At 43.7% G+C, this 19,491-nt stretch overlaps 1 protein-coding gene across 3 annotated transcripts in view; it reads right to left on the bottom strand.

Annotated features, from left to right (window-relative positions):
• Positions 1 to 19,491, bottom strand: part of Gpat3 (glycerol-3-phosphate acyltransferase 3) — a 56,297-nt gene that overhangs the window by 1,849 nt on the left and 34,957 nt on the right. For all 3 annotated transcript variants that reach the window (XM_029545462.1, XM_029545463.1, XM_021210766.2), the window contains exons 4-12: positions 14,755 to 15,025; positions 13,678 to 13,752; positions 13,052 to 13,141; positions 11,742 to 11,835; positions 7,731 to 7,846; positions 6,253 to 6,308; positions 5,493 to 5,578; positions 4,679 to 4,807; positions 4,355 to 4,434 (exon numbers count right to left, since the gene is read on the bottom strand). In XM_029545462.1, coding sequence (XP_029401322.1) covers positions 4,355 to 4,434; positions 4,679 to 4,807; positions 5,493 to 5,578; positions 6,253 to 6,308; positions 7,731 to 7,846; positions 11,742 to 11,835; positions 13,052 to 13,141; positions 13,678 to 13,752; positions 14,755 to 15,025 — 997 coding nt within the window. The remainder of the gene's footprint in view (positions 1 to 4,354; positions 4,435 to 4,678; positions 4,808 to 5,492; positions 5,579 to 6,252; positions 6,309 to 7,730; positions 7,847 to 11,741; positions 11,836 to 13,051; positions 13,142 to 13,677; positions 13,753 to 14,754; positions 15,026 to 19,491) is intronic.

The following is a 19,491-nucleotide window of genomic DNA, read 5'->3' as shown; positions in this document are numbered from 1 at the left end:
GCTTGCTGAAAAACCCCGTGGGAATTGTGAATACACGCACAAGAAAGGATGAAGTGTATATTTGTGCATGGGTTATAAACACAGATAAACTAGTTAAAAAAATCAGTGATTCGGTCATTATTCAAATCTAAACCTATGTTTAAGAATTTTATTTTTATTCAAAATATATTTATACTTTTACACTCCAAAAGAGATATAAGATAAAATGAACCACAAAATCATAGCTGCATTTGACCAGAAGCTAGTGCAGGATAACCCACAGGTGTCCCCCTCTTGGAGCCGTAACAGACAGAGGCTAGTGCAGTGGAAACAGCTCTCTTTCCTCCACTGGGAGCCCCCGCCGAGTCTTTGAGCTCTCTCCAGTGCTGTGAACTGCACAACTGTCTGGGATACCAGAGCGCAGCCCCCCCACCCCACGCCCACCCCACGCCCACCCCCTCCCTCACCTCTCCTTTCCTTCTTTGGACAAAAGGAACTGCAAGCCAGAAAAGCTGTGAGGAGACTGGGCTACCAAGGGTTGCTCACCCGGCAGTTAGCGTGTACTAGATCAGAGGTTTTCAACCTGTGGGTCTGGACCCCTTTGACAACCGTCTTCAAACATGCTTACATTATGACTTATAACAGTAGCAAAATTATAGTTGTGAAATAACAATGAAAATAAGTTTATAGTTGTGGGTCACTACACCATGAGGAACTGTATTAAAGGGTCACAGCGTCGGGAAGGTTGAGAACCACTGTGCTAGATTTTAACTCCTGAGGGGGTGGGGTGGGGGGCTGAGAACTTGCTTACTTTCTCTTGTGACTGTTGAACTTTAGCCCAGTTAGGCAAGTTCTGACAGTGCTGAATGACCATGGGTTACACAGTGAACTCGACCTTCACTCTGACACTGCCCGAAGCAAGTGCAGTGTTCGGGCTCATTGGGTCAAGCCTGAAAATGGACCAGAGTCCACAGATGTTTACAGGGATCGGTTATGGGGAGTTTCCACAAAATAAAATTATTGGCTGTGGCCAGGTCCTGCACATAAGCCTTTTTTTTCCTCCAAATGAGCTACCTCTAACTATTCTTTGGTTTTTGTTTTGTTTTGTTTTGTTTTTTCCCGAGACAGAGTTTCTCTGTATAGCCCTGGCTGTCCTGGAGCTCACTCTGTAGACCAGGCTGGCCTCGAACTCAGAAATCCGCCTGCCTCTGCCTCCCGAGTGCTGGGATTAAAGGCGTGCGCCACCACGCCCGGCTTACCTCTAACTATTCTTAGCATTTACATAAATTTTGAACAGTGAGAAATAAAGGCCCAGACCAAACTGCTGCTGTTAAGGGAGCCTGTTCTTAAGGCTTTTTGGACAGTTCTTCTTCCCAGCTCCCTAGTGGCACAGCCCGGCTATCATCTAACCTCTAAGGCTTCAAAGTTCTATCAAATGTACCACTTCAGGCACAGCGAATCTTAGTTGTTTTCCAAAGGTAGCTACCTAATAACCAGCTTAATGAGATCATACAGCAGAAAGCCTGGTGCGGGGGCGCACATCTTTAGTCCGGGCTCTTGGGATGCAGAAGCAGGCAGATCTGAGTTTGAGGCCAGCCTGGTCTACAGATAAAGTTCCAGGACAGTCTGGGCTACATGGAGAAACACTGTCTTAAAACAAAAGCAAAAACAAAAATACCCAAGAACCCTCCCCAAATATCACAGTGGTTCTCATTCACATGCAAAGAAATCATCAGCCTAGGTGGGTTCACTCACACTCAGTATGAAATACAGCCAAAAAGGTAGAATGGCTCTTTCCTTTTTAAAAACAGGCCAGGTAGTTCAAAGTTCTTATTTCTTTTACTTTTCATTTTATTTTATTTTTTATTTTATTTTATTTTTTCCTTTTTTGGTTTTTCGAGACAGGGCAAAGTTCTTATTTCTAAAACAGCATATGATTCAGTAAAAGGTTTGTTTTGTTTTTATGAGACAGGTTCTTACTCTGTAGCCCAGGCTAGCCTAAAATTCACTATGCACCCCAGGTAGGCTTGGAACTCATAGGAGTTCTCCTGCCCCTGTCTCTCAATACTAGGTTTAGAGGTGAAGATCACTGTTGACAGAGATGCTAAGTGAACCTGATGGCGAGTCTAACCTGAGGCTGACTCCCCACACCATCTCTCTCTAAATGTGCACTTCTGTTCCTGCATCTGAGCCAGCCACAGAGCCAGCCACATGCTTTTCATAACAGCTTCAGAGCAACAACATGGCTAGCCTGTCAGGAAAAAGGAAGCACTGGGGAAAAGGAGATTCTAAAAAGAGGAAAGAGGAAGGCAGCTTCGCCCACGCATGGACCTGAAGAATCACTAAGACATTGTCTTAGGGTTTCTATTCCTGCACAAACATCATGACCAAGAAGCAAGTTGGGGAGGAAAGGGTTTATTTGGCTTACACTTCCATACTGCTGTTGATCACCAAAGGATGCAGGACTGGAACTCAAGCAGGTCAGAAAGCAGGAGCTGATGCAGAAGTCATGGAGGGATGTTCTTTACTGGCTTGCCTCCCCTGGCTTGCTCAGCCTGCTCTCTTATAGAACCCAAGACTACCAGCCCAGAGATGGCACCACCCACAAGGGAACCTTCCCCCTTGATCACTAATTGAGAAAATGCCCCACAGCTGGATCTCATGGAGGCATTTCCCCAACTGAAGCTCCTTTCTCTGTGATAACTCCAGCTGTGTCAAGTTGACACAAAACTAGCCAGTACAGACATGTTTAGCTTCAGGTAAGCCTGGAGTGTTGTGTTGTAATGTTACAATGTTACAGTTTAACACACAATGTTGTGATGTTGGTGTTACAGTTTAACACCTGCAGAACAGATTGCACAATATAAGATTTTCACCTCAGCCTGCAGCATAGAGCAAATCTGCTGCTGTCATCTGGCATCTAGCCTACAAACTTCCAGCTACTTTCATCTCCCATCAATTTCCAAAGTTTATCCAATTAGCATAATAACTTCTAAAATGGTCTTTTGCTCTAAAAGTTAGTGACTTGTCAAAAAAAGCACTTTTTTTTTTTTTGCCAGAAAAATGCTAGGGTGGTATAAATTAACTGGCTTCAAGATAGGTGAATGAACATAATATATTCTAGTGATACACCCTATTGTTGGATAAAAGAATACAAAATTCTAACCAGCTCATCTTTGAAGAAGTAGTCCCCAAATAATCCCGAGCCCCCAAGCTGGAGGATATTCTTGGTTGCTAATGACACAGAAACCAAATCGGAGAACAGCATTGTAATGACCTCAACTGAACTCATCACAGAAAGTGTTGTGACAAACCCAAAAAGCTCACAGAGGTTTTATTGAACTTGCTGGGCTTAAATACGGACTATGTGGTGACAGCCCACTGATATCCACGTAAGGACTGACCTCCGACAAGGAGGTGGTATGGCGAACTTCACTGCTCACTGCTTTGCTCCCGATAGTCCTGTCCTCGGTGACTTATAAGGTGAAGCCAACCCCCAGTGGGACAACATTTGACAATGAAGACTTTATAGAGTTGTGGAGGTCAAAGGGGTGGGGCCCTTGTGGTGAGTTTAGCACCCTTCTAACAAGAGACACATTAGGGAGCTTGCTCTCTCCAAGATTGAACAAAGAAAAGGTCACGTGAACCCTGAAGAAAGCAGGCTTCTTCAGAAACGAAGGGAGAAGCCTCACTGAGCACTGACCATGCAGCATCTTAATCCCAAAGCCTTAGCCTTCAAACCTGGGGAAACAAAGTTTGTGAGGGCACTAGTCTGTGGTACTGTGCTGTGACAGCCCACACCGGTTTATACAAGATACCCACATTAATCTTCCTTCCTCAGACTAAAATTTATTAAATGCAGAAGCTTCCTTCCCCTCTTCGAGTTCTTAGTTTCTGATACAGTGTGAGTGAAACACAGCCGGCCCAGCCCCCAAAGCCAGGCCCCCCTCTCCTTTCTTCTTCACTTTACCTAACAACACAGCCATCCAGCAAATGCTACCCTACAGTACCCAGTTTCCTTTGTGGCTCACCGTTACCCCATGACTTGCAGCAGCAAACAGATAAGTCTGAATGGTACATACAATTTCCAGTGTGTGCCTATGGAGATGGGTGTGCCCTTTTTCCAATCCCGGCAGCCAGCCATTTGCTGTGCACACTGGGGGGAGATGGAACTACCATGTTGGACCATAAAATGGGAGCAGATATTGACTAAGTTTATGCCAGCCTGGACTCCCGTACTTAAGTGGGAGAGAAAAGCATCTACCTTATTTTAGTCTTTATTACATTCTTTTTGCTATGTCTATAGCTAACCAGTATGATTATGTTAAGTAAGATTTTTTACAAAAGAACACAGTTCTTCTGAGAGGTCTCTTACCAGGGAAGTTCAGTCAGTCCTCCTTGTACAGCGATGGCGGATTTAACCCTGTTTGCAAACTGAACCGCATCTTCTCCTTCCTAGTTAAATGAAAAGTTACACATCTTGGGTATGAAGCTTTTAAACACCTTAAAGTATCTCATAATCATCTTTATTCATCTTACAATACTAAATACAATATTAAGAAGCAGTTCGTTGCTAAGAAAGAAGAAAGGCATGACGGGAGGAATGGAGATACCCAGGGTTTTAGGCAAAGGCTTTTTTTTTTTTTTTTGCCTTTGTTTGATTGAATAACTCAAAGACTGAACATTATCTAAGTCATACCTCTCTGGTCATGGGAGGCATGTACCACACATCGCAGACAATGGCCCAGCTGGTCATGATTCGAAGCAGGTAGTTCACTATGCTATATTTACTACTGTTCCAGAAGGCATCACCAAACTGGGGGTTATACTGAGAAAAAAAGCAAAGATAAGGCATTGCAGCTGTGAATTCCACATTGGTCTCTCTTCCAAACCCGTGGTTTTTAGGAAGTGAGACAAATGGCCCTCTCAGACCCCAGGAGAGTTCATTTCACTTGATAGGATTATTCACAAGAACTAAGTCAATCCTAATAATGTCTATTGGTGCCAATGGCTTTGCTAAAGAGCCCAGAATGCTACACAGAAAGCTCTTTATATGATTCTGAAACATGTGACTCCACACTTAACTGCAAAGTCAAAGAAACGGGAGATCAATCAGATTAGCCCACCACTGTGTCCTTATACAACCTCCACGTAGTTGTGTTGTCTGTCTGTCCATCTACCCTATCAGCTATCTGTCTTTCTATATCTATGAACTTCCTGTCTACCTATCTCTGTATGTAAGTCCCTACCTACCATCTCTGCATCTACATATATCATCTATCACCTATCTATGAATATATCTAGCATCTGTCTATCAATTTTCAATTATATATCTAGATTGAGCACAAAATGTACCCATACAAAGAGCCAAAGAAGGAAAATACACAAGTGTTCTTCATTCTTGCAAGTTTTAAATTTGTAACAGTATCAAATAAAGTTAACACTCAAATGCCCCACCACCACCAAAAGAAAAAACAACAACAACAAAAAAAAACCCAAAACTTTAGCTTTACCTTTATGGCCACTGGATAGATGGTTCCTCCGATTTCAAAGCTTCCCTTTTTAAACATCATGACTGAAGTATTGTTGATGCAAGTACCTGGCAGAGTGATAAGAAAGTGAGTCACTTTTTAAAGTCAAGTTTTAAAGGGAATTGCTTTAAAGATTGCTACCTTTTCTGTGTGTTCGTGTATTTGGAGGTCAGAGGACAATGTAAGAGAGACATTGTCTTTGTCCACCTTGTGGGTCCCAGAACTTGAATTCAGGCAAGCTCCCTTACCTACTGGCCCAGGAATTACTTTTCTATCATTTAAAACATACTGTACATACTTTACTACCACTTGGCAAGTCAACACTTGCTTAAAGAACAGAAAAAAAAAAACAAAAACAAAAACTACCACCACCACCACCACCACCACCAACAACAACAACAAAAAAAACTTGAGCAATTTTAACTGCAAACTCTCACTTTGCCTTAAAAGCTCAGCAACACCTCCATCACAGCAGTGGGTAATTTCAATGTGCCTTAAAAGCTCAGCAACACCTCCATCACAGCAGTGGGTAATTTCAATGCATTTCACAGCTAAATAGTCATAGTCAATGCTGTTTAATACCTTTATGGAAAAATTACTTTAAAAATCAAATAGGTTCTGTGACTCATCAGAAAGCATGAAATGAGAAGATAGCCCCTCCTCTCAGATAAGGGAGACTGTTCTAGAACATTCCTCAGAAGGCTTGTTGATGCCCACTGTAGTTTGTAGTCTCTGTTCTTACCTTCTGGGAAGATTAGAATGGGTAACTTTTTCTTGTCAGCAATGTGTTCTTTTAATCTGTAAGAAAAAAATAAAAAATAAATGATTCTACCTTGAAAAACCCTGTTCTTCACATCCTGCTAGTAGGGGCGGGGGAAAAAAGCCATAAGAAGAAAAATAAGAGATAAAAGACAAGTGGAGAATGGAAATTGGCTCTCTCATTTTCTCTAATTCTTAGTGAAGTGGTAATTTCAGCTACTTTGTTTGTTTGTAACAAGGTCTCATTAGCTCAGGCTGGCCTTGAACTTGCTATGTAGCCAAGAATGAGCTCCAACTCCTGACCTTCCTGTTTCAGCTTCCCAAGTACTGGGACTACAGGTAAGCCCTACCAAGCCCAGATCTTCTATCTACTCTCTGGACGGCCATGTCTCCATAGTTCCCTGTATGGGAAAGGGATTCTGAGCATACTAATCTGCCTGTGTTACAGCCATTAAGAAAGAAAGGCCTGAAATGAGTCAGGGTGAACTTCCCTATGAAACAGAACACCATAAGCCAGGTATAGCAATCCCAGCTTCCAAGCGGATGAGAGGAGGATACCACAAGTGAAGGCCAGCCTGGGAAAGAAAAGGGGGTTTTCCCGAGGAGTGTGGGCCATCCCTACACACCTAAAGCAATGAGCGGAACCCCATCAGGGAAAGCTTTTCTTCCCAGGCTCTGTCTTGGTGGGTCCATCTCTGCAGAGCCCCAGAGACTCCCTCCTTTCCTTTCCATAAAGAGCTCCTGTAGTTTGGATGTTCTCTCTGCAGCCATGTTCTCACAGCCCCGCTCCTGTGAGCTTTTAGGAGATGGGGCTAGAACAAAGGCTGGGAAGAGGAAGACTTGATGGAAAAACCGAGACCCTGGTCCCTCCACTCTGTGTGTTCCCCTGTCTCCATAAAGTGAACAGCTTTCCTCCACCACAAACTTTCAGTTTACTGTGCAGTCATGAGCCTAGGTGTGAGAGCCAAGGGACCACACACTGACGACACCAAAACTGTGAGGCCATAAGCCTTTCCCCCTAGGAAGTTGATGTCCTCTTGTGTCTTGTGATGGCAACAGAAAGGTCCATCAATGATTATCATTCTGGTAAGTGGATTCAAGTGACAGTGGACATCCAGCAAAAAACAGTCAAAATTTTATTCAGCAAGTAAATTATCAATTATTTTTAATCTTCGAGTTGGTAATTTTAAACTTTAAAAGTTCAGTGATTGTCCCCTAATTAAGTCATAGAAACACAGAACAGCCGAGCTTTCCAGTCTGGTTATATGCACCCATATATCCCCCAGACTCCAGAATTCTTACATCACTCCTATGAACCACAGACAAATCCAGCTGCAAACATAGCTTTGCTTGGTTCTGTTCCCATTTTAATAACACACACCCCCATCCTTCTCGCCAAAAGACCCAAGTCAATCAGCTTTTCTGTCATTCCGACAAAGGCCAAGGAATCTTGTAATTTACCTCTTAGTCACTAGATGTCTGTCCTTCATTTCGGAGCGCTCAAACCAGACATGGGGACAAGCCTTAACCATGGCTCTCTGAATGATCCCCATCAATCCACCATGAACCTGCCCAACCTAGAAGGATCAGGAGAAACAGGAAAACATAAAGGCCTGGCCACCAAGGCAAGCTAAGGGTCTTTCCAGTACATTCCTAGTCTCCACTCAAGGCAAAGACTGGCTGCCTTCTGCTGATAGGAAAGTCCTAAAGCTAATCAAAGGGTTGTCAAAGCCAAACAAGAGTCAAAATGTGCTCTTTAGCAGCACGCTGTGAGTTCAGCTCGCTGTGCTCCATGGGCTGTGCCGGAACTCTGAAGAGTGGAGATCCCTCAGCTTCATCAAGATTGTGGAAATAAAAGTTAGAGCCACATTGAGCTATGATTTTAAATGCACTCAAGTAACAAGAATTAAGCGCTTGACAGGGCACCCTGACTCGGGCTTTAGGATGGGCACTCTCAGGCCTTGCTTGGGGGAAGAAATAAGGAAGGCATTTATTTAACAGTTCTCAAGATTACATATTTAATTATCCTTCATTTCAATCATTTCTCTTCTAGGAACTCTCCCAGGAAATACAACATCAATAAAATGAAAATATATTCTCAAAAAATTATGAGCTATGATATTGTTTATTATTGCAAAATATTGAAAACTGCCTAAGTGTTTAAATGGATATAAACAAGTGGATAAACAATAGTGTCAATGATAGTGAGGTACGTGTGTATGTGTGTGCGAGCACACACTTATACACATGCATTATCTACAACAGAATTTGTACAGCTGACCAGAGGTCGAATCTGAGCTGTAGGACAGATTAGGAGTGCTGCTGACTTCCAGAATAGAGTGCTAAATGACAAAGACAAAAGAACAAGGGAGCGTGTTGTTTTCTGGGCTAGATAATGCATTTGCACATTTTAGCCTTTCAAGAAGAAATAATTGAGTACAACCTTGGAAACCTACAAAGGAAGAGACCAACAACAGTCTGAGGTCATCAGTTTCAAGTGTATTATAATCAATTCTTTGTTGGCCAGAGAACAGAAGAAATGGGTGTGGTCTCAGAAACCCAAATCATAATTAACCAGGTGCTATGGTTTGAACACGTCCCCTGGAACTCACGCACCAGAAACTCAGTTCCCAGTACAACAGTGTTGGAGAAAGGACCTAATGTGAAGGGCCTGGATGACAGCTCTGCTTAAATGAGCAAATTAAAGCCACTGTCAATGTCAAAGCTAAACAGATGGCTCAGCATTTACGAGCACTCGCTGCTCTTGCAGAGGACTTAGAGGAAGTATATATATATATATATATATATATATATATATATATATATATGATATAGAAAATCCAATGCCTTCTGTTGCTAGCTTTTGCTACTTTTTCCTACCCTTAAGCCCACCCCACCCCGCTTTTCACCCCCATCACTGGGTAGGAGAGGAAGAAGGATAGAAGGGATAAAGCACCATGAATCTAATGTCTTTCTTCTTGTTTCTTCTTTGAGCAGGATTACTAACAAACTGCAACCAACCCACCCACCCTGCCTCTCAGGGCCCTCACATTTATAGACCCTCTGAAAAGTCCCAGAATCCCCAATGTCACACAACCACAGAAACTATCTGCAGCTGGCAAAACCACACCTCTGCTAGAGCATGAGGCAAATCATAGTCAGCTGCTGCAACGCTGCCCCCTGCCCACAGATGAGATTAAAACAAAAACATTGTTCTTATAATATGAAAACATTGTTCTTATAATATTTCTGTGGTTTTTTCAAGAAGCCAAAAGTCCAGAATTCTCACTATAACCTTCTTCTGGCCTCCTAGGAGTTGCAAGCACATGACACACAGACATGCATACAGTCAAGACATTCACACACATAAAATATAAATCAATATCTTTACAAAGGGAAGAGTATCTTGGGGAGCAGACCCTCCTCTTGTAATTCCAGTCCTTCTGATATGTAAAGACATGACAGTCAAATCCTCACTAGAGGTCTTGACATTAGACTCTTCATCCTATAGTGAGCCAATAAATTCTGGTCCTTACAAATGACCCTATCTGCAGGACTCAGCATGAGATAGATCGGCTGCCTAGGAGGTGTCTCTGCCTCCCGGTCTGCAATGAAATCTCAGGACCAACTTAACTGTGTCATAGGGAAAATCAGAAACAGCGGATGGTTGATACAATGTATCCTGGCCCATGCTGGTTGATACAATGTATCCTGGCCCGTGCTGGTTGATACAATGTATCCTGGCCCGTGCTGGTTGATACAATGTATCCTGGCCCGTGCTGAGGCTCTCCTGAGAGCTGCCTTGGGTGACCACTGAAAGGGAAAGCCTAAATACCGAAATAACATGCAGAATCGTTTTCATGACACATGTGTGTTGTTTTACAGTTTTATTTTACAAAGTATATAACTATTGATTGATTCCTAACCTATAAAAGGACAACCAATTCTCATCTCTTTTCCAGAAGGTGACCGAAAAAAATCCCTTGGGTTCAAAACAGCTGGATTACACAAATCAGTGATGTAGTAAAATGAACTTGTCTGAAAGTGATGTGCTCTGCAGACTTTATTTCACCTACTTACTTTGATAGAGAAATCGGTATGTGTATCAGGGTTTTACTGTGTAACCCTGACTGGCCTGGAACTTGCTATTTCTTCGTCAAGGTAGCTTCAAACTTACAGCTATCCTCCTGCCTCTCTCCTTCCTGAGTGCTAGGATTATAAGAATATGTCACCGTGCCCAGCTTGTACACTTCTGTTAGATGGTTTGGTTTTTCTGACAGTACTGGGGATAGATCTCAGGGCTTCATACGTGCTGGGCAAGCATTCTACTGCTGGGCCACATCTGAAGCCATGGAACTCACAATTGTACATATCAAACATGTACCAGTAAGTGGAAAATTTTCCCACTCGCTCACAGCACACACGTAAAAGCCTGCAAAGGCTCTCCCAGAAAGGCATCCCATACCACCCCCAGCCTGGAAAACTGACCAGTGACCTTACCATCCTCACAGCCTAACCCACAACCCACACCTGCGAGACTAGGAGGACCCAGGGACCTGCATCCCCATCCTGCTCCACGTACCACCTCGGGAACACGTTTAACCAGCGAGCAGAAAAGGGGGGCTCGAGTCAGACTCTGAGCTTCCTTTGCCCAGCAGAGGAAATGCCAAAGCCAACTGTTAAAGCCACAGAGAACAAGATACAGGGGGAGCCCTGGAATGTGGTTTCTCTTTGTGCCCAGCCAAGGGCACTTGGGGACGTGGTTTTGCCATGGACTCTATGGTTGTTGTTAAATTTTCTGTTCTCTTCTTCTTTGGAGGCTACAGACAAAAACCTGAGAACTGGTCTGTAGCACAAACGTTCTGGCTTCCTTGCCAGATTCTCATTAAAGAAGCGGGTTCTTCTCTTAACTGCACTTGTCTTTCTGAAGAGAAAACTAATTGGCTGGCAGGGACCCCTGAAGAGAATGACTTTAATTTCTGCAGTATAATTAAACACTGGCTAGGATATTCAGAGCAAGATGAAATCAACTTTACAACATTCTGCCAAAGGAGGCCTGCGTTTCAGGAAGGCGCTCCCCCTACCTCAGCTATCACGGCAATTTTCTTTGCATTGCTTGTCCCTCGTGTAAATACACTGTCTACCTGCACAGCTATGTCTCAGCCAAACTTCTAATAATAAGAGACAGACTTTCAGGCTGGCGAGATGGCACTGACTGCTCTTCCGAAAGGTCCTGAGTTCAAATCCCAGCAACCACATGGTGGATCACAACTACCCATAATGGAATCTGACGCCCTCTTCTGGTGCATCTGAAGTCAGCTACAGTGTACTTAAATATAATAACAATAATAATAATAATAATAATAATAATAATAATAATAATAATAAATCTTTAAAAAAAGAAAGAGACAGACTTTCTAGTTTGTAATCCAGCCAGCACGCACACATGAAACACCAGTGAGCTGTTCTTACCATGGCGTAACATCCATCCGTGGCCAGGATTAAGACATCAATGGGGGAGGTGTGATTGGCCACACAGATACCTCCCTTCTGGGGTCTGTACTGCCTGCAATGAAAACAACAGTAAGTACTACACCTCAGAAAACACTTGCTAGTTTGCAGAACAGCGTGCAGACTTGTCTCATTTAAGGTACATAGGCCCTATGCACCTAAGAAGATCTTAAAGACATTATTCGCATGTAGTATGATGAATTGGGTGAGGGACTATGACATTCTCTCTATAATTCATGTTTCACTTATGAGTTATTTTTGATTTATGTGGGTGGCTCTTGGTATGATATTATGTTGTTGAGACAGGATCTCTTCTTGTAGCCTAGGATGGTCTCCAACAGGCAGTGTAGCTGAGACTGGCCTTCAACACCTGATTCTCTTGCCTGGGCCTCCCAGATGCTAGGATGACCATATCTGCCACCATATTCCACCAATTTAAAAAATTTAAGGAGTCCTTTGTTGATAAACACCTGGTCAAGCAAATGACAAAATGTTCCCTCCTATAAATGAGACAGAAAGACTCGGTCAAGACGGAAAGAGCTTGCTCTGAAACTTGTACAGTTACGGTGTTGCCAGGCAGGGTGGCTGGAATCTGCGATCTCAGCACTTAGGAGGCCAAGCTCTGTAAGAGGATCACCACAAGTCGGAAGCTAGCCTGTGCTACTTAATGAGCTCCAAGACAGCCAGGGCTATGTAGCAAGGTCTCATCTCAAAAAGATTAATAATAATGACAATGCTGTTTAATAACATTGAATTAAGATAAAAATAATTCAAAAGCAATCATAATCATTTTTAATTTACCAAATGAACTTTGCCTAGCTACTCGTATTTTCTGCTTTGGGTAAAAACAGAATTAAGTATTTTATTTTAAGAACCAGGTAGAGAATTTAAGAAACAGGGAGACTAAGGGTGGACAAGTGGGGATGTCTGCCGCCAACAGCATCGTCTTCAAAAGAGGCAGGCCCAGCTCAAGACCTGACTCTGAGCCACCCTTAGCAACCAGAGGCAAAGAGCCCACTATTCATCTATCCAGTAAGAGCATTGCCAACGTCCCCAAGAGTCACCAATGAGAACAGTGCACCCCACTCAGCACCGCTGTCTATGAACACCACTCAGCATTAATTATTATATTCCTCTGAAAGCACAATGCTTTGTTATGTCTGAGACACCTCAAAAAGCAATGGTGAGCACAGAGTAAGTTCTCAAATCACATGCGCTGCCTGCTGGATCTGTCCGAAGGGGAGGGGGACAGCCATGGACCAGACACTCACTTGTTGTGGTAATGGATGGTGCCAGATAGGGACCGAACACAGATCCTGCAGCAGGTCAGGTGCACCAGTTCACTGAGCCAGTTTTTGAGGCTGAAGGAAAAATAAATAATTGCTATGATTTGTTCTCGGTACTCCTAAGAAACACAGAAACTGTTTCAGTGTGCCCTTCACAGCGGCAGCCTGGGTCCTGCTACACTGAACAGCGGTTTGATGCTGGCTGGTTCATCAATGTGTTTGCTATTAAAGGCCCAAAGTGTACCAGGAGAATCAGACAAAGCTAGTAGGATCTAGTGTCCACCCTGCTGGACTGTTAAGACAGTCCTCACCAAGGGCACCTGGGGTTCTCCCAGTGGCTGAGGCTCCCTCCCTCCCTCTGGGTCTGAGGCTCTCTCACTCCCTCACTCCACTTTCTTTCATCCCTTCATTTCTCCTTTGAGAAAACACTTCCAGCCTGAACCAAAATATGATGAAAAAAATCAAATAAAGGCTATGAACGTGAAGTAAGCATTTTCATAAGCCGCTTTAGACCATAAAATTGATGAGAAACCTACAAACGCTAGCTGTGTAGACACAGCTAGGAAAAGAAGACAGTCCTACTTATGACTGGATGGAAGGAGACACGTCACCTGCTGTCTGGAAGCTGGCCAACCAGTGTAGTTCCTATAATCAGCAAGCTGATCCCAATGAAAGCCAGGGTGACCCTGAAAGAGAAAAGAAAAGCTACCACAAACGTTCGCTGGGTGATAGGATCAGAACCTAAAGAAGCCACTCGCAGTCTTGTCAACAGTGAAACTGCACCTTGTAGAGCATTGTGGTGTATGGTGCAGCAATGAAGGGGGTTAATGAATCTGCCAGGGCTGGCATGACTCTATAGATTGTTCTATGATACATTTTGAGAGGAAGAGGAAAAGGTGGCAGTTCTAATAAATACTTCATGGGGACACATGCTGCTAATCTCAGCACTTGGGAGACAAGGACAAGAGAATTGGGCATTAAAGATCATTCTGGAGCTGGGCGTGGTGGCGCACACCTTTAATCCCAGCACTCGGGAGGCAGAGGCAGGCGGATTTCTGAGTTCGAGGCCAGCCTGGTCTACCAGGAGAGTTCCAGGACAGCCAGGGCTATACAGAGAAACCCTGTCTTGAAAAAACAAAAACAAACAAAAAAAATCATTCTGGGCTGCACAGCAAGTTCAAGGCCATCCTGGGCTACATGAGAGTCTGACTCAAAAAAAAGGCATCAAATTTAAAGCTTCTGACATTTCCTTCCCAAATGTCAATGGACAATCCCATGTATCTTCAGGCTTTGGGAGCACTGGGTTAGGGATCTAGCAATAGTATATAATAGTATATAAGCAGTCCTGAATGTCACTGTTTATTACAACTGCAACAATTCCCAAAGACAGTCTGAGCCACAGTGTTAGGACACGAAGGAACACACACATTCATTCATTCATTCATTCATTCTCTCTCTCTCTCTCTCTCTCTCTCTCTCTCTCTCTCTCTCTCTCTCACACACACACACACACAGAAAGAGAGAGAGTTTTGAATGCACATCTATATTTGGAAGAAAAAAACAATGTAAAAGGTATAGATAGCTAACACATTGCTACATTACACAATACTTTTGAATAGCCATTAAATGCATGATGAAAAGGAAATCTAAACTGAACAGTAAGTCATAGAAGCAGGCAGATGACTCACCTCAGAGGAAGCAGGAAGCAATAGCGCACTAGGACGCCCAGCACCCACACCATGGTGAGCCGAGGACTGACGTACTGAAAGTTGACATTGGTTCTTGTGAGGAGGTTCCATGATACTAGCTCCTCGGAGGAGAACCTTTGGGTCACTTCATCCTCCACAATGGCTTCCAACCCCTTCTTGGAGAAATAGAAGACATCAGAGAGCTCGAAGTCCCTTCCTCGAAGACCAGAGAGCCCTTTCTCCATGGGTGACTCATCTCTTTGGATAATACCTTAAAAGAAAGCATCAGGACATGAGATGAAGATGCCATTGGAGCACAGAGCAATGGACTGCAGAGGCAAAATTAACTGCACAGAATACAGAAAACAAGCTTAGTGAGCGATGCGGAGATGTTTGAGCAGCAGTCACAGTGGGAAGAGATGAAGTCATGGCATCTCCTCGGACAGCCTCCACCCAGTGACTTCATAAAAATGACTTAATAAGAGGCAGGGGTATGTGATCCGTGACAGAATGCTGGCCTAGCGTGTATAAGGCCCTCAGTTCAATCCTCGGTACTCCCTAAAGTTACTTAATAAAACTACAGGGGCTGGCGAGATGGCTCAGCAGCTAAGAGCACTGACTGCTCTTCCAAAGGTCCTGAGTTCAAATCCCAGCAACCACATGGTGGCTCAATACCACCCGTAATGAGATCTGACACCCTCTTCTGGTGCATCTGAAGTTAGCAACACTGTACTTTTGTATAATAATAAATAAATCTTTGGGCCAGAGCAAGCAAGCAGGCTGGCTGGAATGAGTGGGGTTGACCAGAGTGAGCAGAGGTCCTAAAATTCAATGCCCAGCAACCACATGAAGGCTCACAACCATCTGTACAGCTACAGTGTACTCACATACAATAGATAAATAAATCTTTTAAAAAGGAGGAAGAGGAGAAGAAGAAAAAGAGGGGGGAGGGGAGGAGGGAGTGAGGGAAAGAAGGAAGGAAGGAAGGAAGGAAGGAAGGAAGGAAGGAAGGAAGGAAGGAAGGAAGGAAGGGGAAGGGAAGGAAGGAAAGAAAAAATATAGCCAGGTATGGCAGTGCATGCCTTTAATACAGGCCCTAAGGAAACAGAGGCAGACAGATCTCTATGGGTTTGGGGCTAGCCTGGTCTACAAAGTGAACTCCAGGTCAGCCAGAGCTACATGAGTCCCTGCCTATCTCAATTCAAACCACAAGTTGTTTCAAAAAAACAAGCAAAGCACCACTGAATTGATAAGTGTAACAGTGTTAATAAATATATACTTTAGCAAATACATACTTTATTAGATACTTTGCTAAATAGATACTTTTGTGTCGGTGATAAAGTCTGGTGTCTGAAATGGTACTAGCACTCTCATATCTCCCTGTGTAAAATGGAATGACTGGCAAATGGTTTTAAAAGTGACTCGCCAGGAAAGGACTAGAGTTCTGCTGAGGGTAAAAATCCTAACCTTAGGATGTTTCCTAAGAGATGTAGGGAAGACATTCTCTGTAGCACTCTACCCAGAAAGCGATGCACAACACCACTGTTAGTGAGGCTCTAGTATCAAGTGAAAAAAGACAAGAGCTTACACATATCTAAAGCAATGAAATGTGCTTATGTAGGGAAAAACACAAGGAAAAAAACATGGTTCTCTTTGAGCAATGGCGTTAGATTTTCTTCTCTATTGAGACTATTTTCCATAAAGAAAATAAATAATTGAAGTTTTCAAAGCCAAGTTTACCAGAAATGGGGAGACTGGGATATTTCTTTTTCTTTTTGAGTTTCTGAAGGAATAACAGCAGGTCGCACTGGGGCATCCTTAGTGTGTGTGTACTGCTGGCATGCCCACAGCTATGTCAAGGATGCCAGCGCTGCAGATCTGCAGATGCTGACAAAGCCTTCCTGGTGTGAGGCTCAGAGGACAGAAAGCCTTTCTCTGCCCAAGTGATGGGCAACCACTCTCTCTGCCCAGAGGACAGCAGCCTGGGACTGACTATGGAGCCCCACTACCAAGACTAGCTAACCCCTTCCTACGATGCACAGAGTAACCAGTGCCCTGAGGTTCCCTCTGTAGTTGTCCCCTAGTAGCTTCCCTCCATCAGACCAAGCTTTCTCTGTGTCTGTCCATGTGTCTGTCCTTNCTACATAGCCCCAGTCAGGTCAAGTCCCAGCTGCTCTGGGTTCTGGACACAGCATGGGGTGAAGGAAGAATGAATGGCAGGCATTTTTTATATAGCAAAAAGGAAACATTTTTCGTTTCCTTACAGGGCTAACACTTTTAACACTGGAATCTAAGAGGAGAGAGAGAGAGAGAGAGAGAGAGAGAGAGAGAGAGAGAGAGAGAATATGTATGTGGCTTTGCCTAATTGTTTTATCCAGTAACTTAATTATAACAATAAAGTTAATCAAAATAATTAGAACAATAAAGCAAGCTCTTGAATGTGTATTGGTTGCCTTTTTTTTTAAGGTGGGTGTACTGGCTGGTTTTGTATCAACTTGACACAAGCTGGAGTTATCACAGAGAAAGGAGCCTCCCTTGAGGAAATGCCTCCATGAGATCCAGCTGTAAGGCATTTTCTCATTAGTAATCCAGGGTAGGAGGGCCCCTTGTGGGTGGGGCCATCCCTGGGCTGGTAGTCTTGGGTTCTATAAGCAAGCAAGCTGAGCAAGGCAGTAAGGACCATCCCTCCAGCTCCTGCTTCTTGACCTGCTTGAGTTCCAGTCTTGACTTCCTTTAGTGGTGAACAGTGGTTTGGAGGTACAAGCTGTATAAACCCTTTCCTCCCCAATTTGTCTCTTTGGTCATGATGTTTGTGGAAGAATAGAAACCCTGACTAAGACATTTGGTCAACTCTTTCTTGCATTTAATTGGTGCCAGTGGATGGTCCAAGGCAGTGTCCCTACCAAGTCACCCTCTTGCTCCACGGGCTCTGCCATGCCACTCAGAGCACTGTATCCAAGAACTGGCCAGCCCTTGGCAGTGCAACAGTTTCATTATTTAGCAATATATAGATTTCTTAAACAGCTACAAAGGGGAAGAAAGCACAAGCTATTCAGTAAATCTCTGAATGAAATACACCAGGGACAGTAGATAACACCTCCTTAAAATACCCTTTCTCAGGAAGGCCAAAGATGAGCTAACACAACTTGGAGCTGATTACGTAACCAAGCTAAAGGAGGGAAGCCCTGCCAAGCCTCCCAGACCCACACCTGATAGGCAGTGTTTCCTCTGCCCCAGGACCTAATTTGTTCGCTGCCAACTCCAGCAAAATGTAACACAATCCTATATTTTTAGTTAAGCATCTTTCAAAAGTATGTGGATAGCCATGACGGCACAAAATCAACAAAGAACAGATTTGTAGAATATGCTAAGACGTACAAAATAAAATCAGGGGAGAAATGAATTTCAAAGCTCAGTAGGAGAAAAGGCTGCGAACATAGTAAGAATGCAGCCTTTGACTTCATACTCTGAAAGACCCTCATCTTTACCCCAGTGAGGGGTCAACTCTGCCACTGTAGTGCTCCAAGTTCTCTGAGGACAGGAAGCAGCAGGAATATAACTAGTATAACTGTACTGGGAAACAGCTCAGCACTGTGGAGAACCAAACATCCAGAGTCCAGAGACTCCACTCAGAGAAGACCTGTTATAAAACACACAATGCATAGAAAGGCTGTGCGGAGGTGCCACCCCACCCCGACTTACTCACCACCCCCCTTCTGCCATGATCACTTGTTGTTCCAGCTCTGTGTATGAACATAACTCTTCCTGACCCACCTATAACGAGTTGTAGGCAGCAGGTTCCTCCCAAAAGACATTTCTCCAGGACACTTAACCAGAACGAACGTGTCGAAATCAAAGAGATTGGCACTCGTGCAAGGCCGGTGCCTAATCTTCCTGATTCAGATTTTTTCACAATGTCCCAATAAGATCCTTTAAACCAATTTTTTCCTGATCCCAGAGTCAACCAAGCTCCTACATCACATTAGCATGTCAAATCTTTTAGTATAAGCTTCCTACATCTCTCAGGGAGTTTTATTTGTTGACCAGGATGCTGAGCTCATGTAACACACAGGAGACAGACAGGCAGGCAGACAGACAGACAGGCAGACAGGCAGGCAGACAGACAGACAGACAGACAGACAGGCAGGCAGGCAGACAGACAGACAGACAGACAGGCAGGCAGACAGACAGACAGACAGACAGACAGACAGACAGGCAGACAGATAGACATCCACAACAAGAAATAAAGACGCTTGTATTATAAGCGAGCAGCTACCACCTCAGGTGTAACATCAATAATCACAGTGTCTGAAGGTGAATGCTATTGTTAACAGGTGCTAAAAGGAAGTATTACTCAAATCACTTCTCTTTCTTCCCGAGATTTGGTAACCACTGTAGGTCAAACGTATGCATCCAATTTGCCAAATTATAAACTTCTGACAGAAAAAACAAACAAACAAACAAACTAATGTAATCAATGTACAGTGAAAATCTGTGTGCCAGATAAATTAGAAGTTAGAAAAATGGAAATATTTCTTTGAGCACTAAAAAAGTATCCTAAGAGGAGACCACAATTCACCACTCATGCACACCCATAGAGTTAATTCTTACACTATCATTAAGAAAGCTGGGAGTTGCTGGGCAGTGGGGCCACATGCCTTTAATCCTGGCACCTGGGAGGCAGAGGCAGGCAGATACAGGACAGCCAGGGCTACACAGAGAAACCCTATCTCAAAA

The sequence above is a fragment of the Mus pahari genome, chromosome 13, assembly GCF_900095145.1.
Source record: "Mus pahari chromosome 13, PAHARI_EIJ_v1.1, whole genome shotgun sequence".
Classification (NCBI taxonomy): Eukaryota; Metazoa; Chordata; class Mammalia; order Rodentia; family Muridae; genus Mus; species Mus pahari.
Note: the sequence above shows the minus strand (reverse complement) of the source record. Positions and strands in the feature narration are given on the sequence as shown.